The 6,000-nt window shown below is 44.0% G+C and overlaps 1 protein-coding gene across 1 annotated transcript in view; it reads right to left on the reverse strand.

The window, feature by feature from the left end:
• The window catches only part of slc49a4 (solute carrier family 49 member 4), a 93,314-nt gene that overhangs the window by 77,167 nt on the left and 10,147 nt on the right, over positions 1 to 6,000 (reverse strand). Inside the window, exon 2 of the mRNA XM_050049475.1 lies at positions 4,730 to 4,823. Coding sequence (XP_049905432.1) covers positions 4,730 to 4,823 — 94 coding nt within the window. The remainder of the gene's footprint in view (positions 1 to 4,729; positions 4,824 to 6,000) is intronic.

Genomic DNA, 6,000 nt, shown 5'->3' on the forward strand with positions numbered 1-6,000 from the left:
ACACATAAAAATAAAAGCTGGATCCCTCTATAATTTCTGAAAGACCAGCAAATAAAAAAAAGGCTCCATAATTGTGAGTGTGCTTTACTGTGCAGGCCAGGTGCAATAAAACATCCTGAAGATTTAGGCCGCAGACCCTCCACTAAAACCTGTGACACATCCCAGAGGATGATTAAAGCTGTGGCACAGACACTGGAAAATGCTCTGAATGTCTGTCAAATGAAAGCTGTTTGTTTCCTTTGTTGTTGCCTTGTTACGCAACACAGTGATCAATACGAGGTTAACAGTCCAAGATAAGACGTCTGCACATGGACCAAACATGTTACGTCTGGTGGAGCAGTGAAGGAGTGGAGTCGTGAGAGAGGAGGTCGCTCTTGATTCAAGGCTGAGGAAAGATCATTTAAAGCTATTAAAGCTACAGTAGGCAGTTTAGTTTTGGTTTCCCTAAGCAAAAACCCCATAATAACCTTTCAGCATATTATAATTCAAGCTGACGTCTGTGTCTCATCTTGGCTTTGTTTTCAGGCTTTAGACCATCTAGCCTGTGACAAGAGACTTCAGAGGGGGTTCCTATTGGCTGTTCTACAAATGCAGTTGCACTTCAGATAGTGAGAGTCTGATTCAAAGGATGAGATTTCTGCAGAGGAAGTTGCTGTTCCAGCATTGCCAACAACTGTCTCCACTGCAGAGCAACCCAACAAAGAGACAGACTGATCAAACAGAGTCTGAAAGAGAGTCTGACAATAAACACGTGTCAGTATCGACAAAGAGTTTCAGAGATGGAGAGAAAATGATGGTAACAGTTTAGCCTTCTGCTAACTGGAGCCAAAGACTCACAGCTGCAGCTTCAGGTTCATGTTTACGTAGCTAATGTTAGCGAGAGCCTTGAATCACAGTGTGTCCTCCACCTCACTCCCTGCTGCTACAGACCACCTCACCGTGAGGAGAGCAGGCAGCAGCTCTGGTGACTGACCCCCTGTCAGAGGAAGAAAAAGAGGAGGAGGCGGATACTTTATTAATCCCTGAGGGGAAATTAAATATTCTCACTCTGTTGTCACACACACACACACACACACACAGGCCTCAAATACACTCACATGCACAAACAGGACCTGTACATGCATAAAATGGATGTCACAGCGAGGGAGCTTCCCATGGACAGGCACCCTGAGCAGCTGGGGGTTTGGTGCCTTGCTCAGGAAGGGAAATGGCACCTCTCCAGCTACTAGTCCATGCTCCATATTTGGTCCGGATGGGGACTTGAGCCAACGACCCTCCAGTTCCCAACCAAAGTCCCTATGGACTGAGCTACTGCCGCCTTACACGGCTGAAGAAAATGAAAACTCCACTTAAGCTCCTGTACACATGCAGCTCTGCATACGGCAGTGACCATGTCCTAACATGTCCTAACATGTCCTAACATGTCCTAACATGTCGTTTATCGCATCAAAGTATAGAAAAGTGGAACACCTGGAGTTGCCCGTCGTTTTGCTTCTGGACTGACCCACTGCCGCCCCTCAGCAGCAGCATAAACCTGAATCCAGCCACAGCACTGAGGGGCCGGACAGCCCTGACTCCCCGTTGGATCAGCAAACTTTCTGTTGCTGCTGTTAGATAGATCAGACCTGCCACCAGCTACCTGTGACACCGGGCATTGGGGGGTTTGCACTGGCAGAATTAAAGCTGCTAAAGCCGCCGACCAAAATTCTGTCTGCTGATCTGCTGCCCACTCTTCTTCAGGTGAAGCAGTCCACAACAGAGAGGAGCGAGGTGAAGGGAACGAGGGGTGGCGGTGTGATAAACAGAGACAGAGAGCGAAGCAGCGAGGGGCTGAGTGAATGCAGCACGGGCAACTGGAATGAAATAAAAACAAATAAATCAATGTATGGGAAACACTGTGTTACTGCATGAAGCGCGTGCATATGCCTGTGGTTGTGTGGTGGGAGGAGCTTAGGACAGAAAAAGCTGCAGGAGGGTGTACTTTCAAATTCTGCTGTTTTTTTGGCCTTCACCAGCTTTAATATGAACATGAAGAACACAAACACTGAACGCAACAACCAGAGATGCAACAAATCCAGGATGCAAAACTTGACATTTCACAGCTAACTGTAAATACGGTTTTTCATCTCAGGGTCTCATCACACGGGAATCATGATTCTGTCTCTGCTTCTTCCTAATATACTTTAACACACTTTAACAGAGCCTTGTTATTTCCCCTACATGTCGCCTGTATCACCGGCTGCTGATGTCTTTCTCACCAAAGCCTCATGAGACACACCGACAGAAAGAAACCCAGAAACCAAATTGATTTATCTGCTCTTTGGAAGAGAAAATGATTTTTTAAAATCCTCAGATCCATGGAGAGAAAGCGATGCACAGATCATTCTGTGGAAACACAATTTCCTCTATGTATTGATATTTTATGATACACCGGCTCATTGTGGAGGCCAACAGTAATCATTAGACAGATTACCACTCAGAAATATTCAATGAAATTACATTTTTATAAGGCACATTATAATTGAAATGACCTTCTCTGAGCTCTTGCACTCTGTGAAAGAGGAACACTGAGCTCATGAGTGAAACTGAGAATGAAACACTGAGAATAATGGGATTCTCTTTATCTTTTCCACTGATGGTCTGTCAAAGTGCCGTCTGATACGGGAAGAAACCGCCGGCAAGGACACAAAAACGAAGTAAAGGCTCCACACAGTATTCAGCTGTCTTTCACAATCCTGTTCTCTGGCAGCTAAATATCTTCTGCATGTCTCTCCATCCAGTTAGAGGTGTCTACGGTGGACGTATAAAGAGAACTGGATATAGCTTTGGTGCTGAAGTATCCACTGATTTACAGACTTCTCATTCCCAGTGTACGTCTATTGGAAAATGTCTTTTTAGGCCAAATGATATCACGTGATATCAGTTGTAGTTACAGGGTTTGGCCACTTTGTCAAACTGGCTTCAAAGTCCAGTGTACTTCCTGGGGGCGTGGTCTCAACTCAAGAGGAAAACTGAACAGGATCTTGGATCATTTTCTGTCATCTTAACTCACATTCAACATGTTAAGACGACCAAATTTGACTTATTAATACGTATGTCAAAATAGACGTTTAGAGTCCTTCAGTGTTCCATGGAGATGTCTCTTCTTCGGAGTCGGTCGAAAAGCCGTCCACCCCCTCAAGCGGGTAGCGGAGACATCTAGCTGACCACAGCCAACCCCTCTTCTCCCCCTGAAACAAGCGTGTGTGTTGAGACTCTCCTCCCCTCTGTCTGCAGGAGACCAGAGAGACAGGTGTTTTTAAAAGTCTCTGTGTGTTCAGCTCTCAGTACGCCTGTAGCTTCTGACTGAATCTCTGTGGTTTGGAGTTTAGTTTCTCTCCTGCATCCTGTTTTTACTTCAGATATCTGATTTATTTCACTGTTTAATGTTCACTGTCAGCTGTATCAGAAGTTGTGTGAAGTTTCTACTTGAAAACTCAACACTTCCTCATTTTGCTGCTTCACAATAAAAGTTTTTACATTACAAAATAACAGGAGACTTTTATTGTGAAGAGTCTACAGGAAATTAAATGTGTTTATACCTGAATTAGCAGAACTTTGTCAGCAGCTTTTCTTCAATAAAGACAAGTCTGATAATACGGCAGGGAGGAAGCGTGAAATCAGAAACAGCCACAGTGAGAGGATGATGATGATGATGATGATGATGATGATGATGAAGAGCTGCAGACAAACAGCTCACCTCCAACAGGTAAACTTCTTTTATCTGCTGCACCAGTTACAGGGACTTCAGCCGTGGATCAGCCCGCTGCTTTTAAACCTCATCACTCAAGACGAGCCGTCATCAGTTACAGACACACCTTCAACAGGTAGACCTGTTGTCATGGAGACACAAATCCCTGCTGTGCTGGGCTGACAGGCCAAAACCATAGACTAAAAATATGGACGTAGTCACCGTGACGTCACCCACTGGTTTCTGAGGAGCGGGTTTGAAGCTCAAAGTAGGCGGCTCTGGCCGTCGCCATCTTGGCAGTGCAAATATCTGCAAAACTAGTGACGTTGCCTCAGCTGTGCTTTGTGTTTGGTGTTAATTTGTAAACATGCTAAACTAGGATGGTGACCATGTTACCTTCCACTGTTAGAGAGCAGCATATTAGTACTGTCAGTGTGAGTGTGTTATCTTCAATATCTATTACTCTGCAAAACATTTCTCAGTTCATCAATGAATCCTTTTGTCTGTAAAACGTCAGAAAATAATAAAAGATTCTTGTTCTAGTTTGTGTGACATGTTCAAACGTCATATTTTATCCAGCTGTAACAGTTCAAAGCCCCAAAATATTCAGTTTATCATTAATTATGACAAAGACGAAGCTAAAACCAGTGAATGATTGATATTTCTGCTCATAAAATGTCTGAAACAGTTTATCAAATATCAAAATAACTGATTAATTTTCTGTCGTTTGGCTCAATTCATCACTCTAACCCATCAGACGAGGAGAGATCGTTTGGCGAGCAGCTCTTTTTATCCATAAAGTGATGTACAGAAGTATTCCTGGCAGTTGGTTAGAAAAGTTTGCCTAATATATCAAATTATGGAAATGATGAGAGGCTTATGACTGCACTGAGGATCACGAGTCACTTCCTGCCTCCTGTCCAAAACCTTTCAGAGAATCATCAGCACACTTGGCCCCTTGAACCATCTGCTGCCGTAATGTTGACAGAGGAGTCTTACCATCGTCTGAGAGGCTGTTCTGTCAGTGGGATGCTCCTCAGAGCCGCTCCAAGCAGCATGAAGAGCGCCGAGAGGAGGAGGGACGCCCGCAAACCTGGAGGACACACGAGAGGGGGATGGAGGGGAGGAAGAGAGGAAAATTAGGCAGGCAGAGAAGAAGGGAGGATAAGACCATATCAGGAACCTTTCTACCAATCAAAAGTAATATTAACACTTCCAAAGAAGGACTGGCACTGATGATTGTTTCATTGATTAATATATTATTTGTTTTCTATTCAGTTTAATGAACGTATTTTTTTTATCAAAGAAGAAGGTTTCAGCTTCGAATTACTTGTTTTGCCAACAAACAAAAACCCAAATATGTTCAATTTAAAATTATATAAACTAACTAGAGACCATCTTGTGACGGGATCATGAAACATTTTGTTGACGGAAGTTTGTGTAAAAAGTCTCCTCTTAGAAAATAACTCAAATAAAGGAGAGATTCAACGTCCAGTAAATATCATAAATAAGCAAACGTACATGGTCTGATAGCCATCAACTTTTATATCACAGTACACCTTAAAACTGGTATATCACTGCAACTCTATCCACAACTTAAAACGAATGTGAATCAGGGGCGTAGAGTGGAGAACAATGGCTCCTTCCCTGCTTCCTACTCCCTACTTTTGGCCTCCTTGCTCGGACCACATCCATCTTTAATCTCGACCTTTATTTTAATCTCAACTACACACCTGTAAAATTTTGTGAGCCAGGGGCGTAAAGTGAGGGGGCTGATAGAGAGCTGCAGGAATGGTTTTTGTACCCCGAAGTTAGCACACCCTGTTTCCCTCAACAAAAAGCCAACAGGAGTTTTTCCATTGGATTTTGAATTATTGCAGAAATTAAGCTCTGTGGCAAACTGATAGCCCCTTTTACACTGCCAGATTTTTCGGCGAATGTTGGGCCGTTTTGCTGGCAAGCTGCGAGTGTTTAGACACACAGAGCCGGATTGGTGAGTTGATCCAAGGTGCCCAATTTTCCGCCTCGTAGGGTAGACATATTGGTGGATCGTTTAAACAGACCGAGGCTGCCTTCAGCAACGGGAGGGGCTGTTGATGACTTGTAGGAGGAGCTGTTGATGACTTGTGGGAGGAGCTGTTGATGACTTGTGGGAGGGGCTGTTGATGACTTGTGGGAGGAGCTGTTGATGACTTGTGGGAGGAGCTGTTGATGACTTGTGGGAGTGGATGTTGATGACTTGTGGGAGTGGATGTTGATGACTTGTGGAA

This window comes from Epinephelus moara, chromosome 7 (genome assembly GCF_006386435.1).
Source record: "Epinephelus moara isolate mb chromosome 7, YSFRI_EMoa_1.0, whole genome shotgun sequence".
Lineage (NCBI taxonomy): Eukaryota > Metazoa > Chordata > Actinopteri > Perciformes > Serranidae > Epinephelus > Epinephelus moara.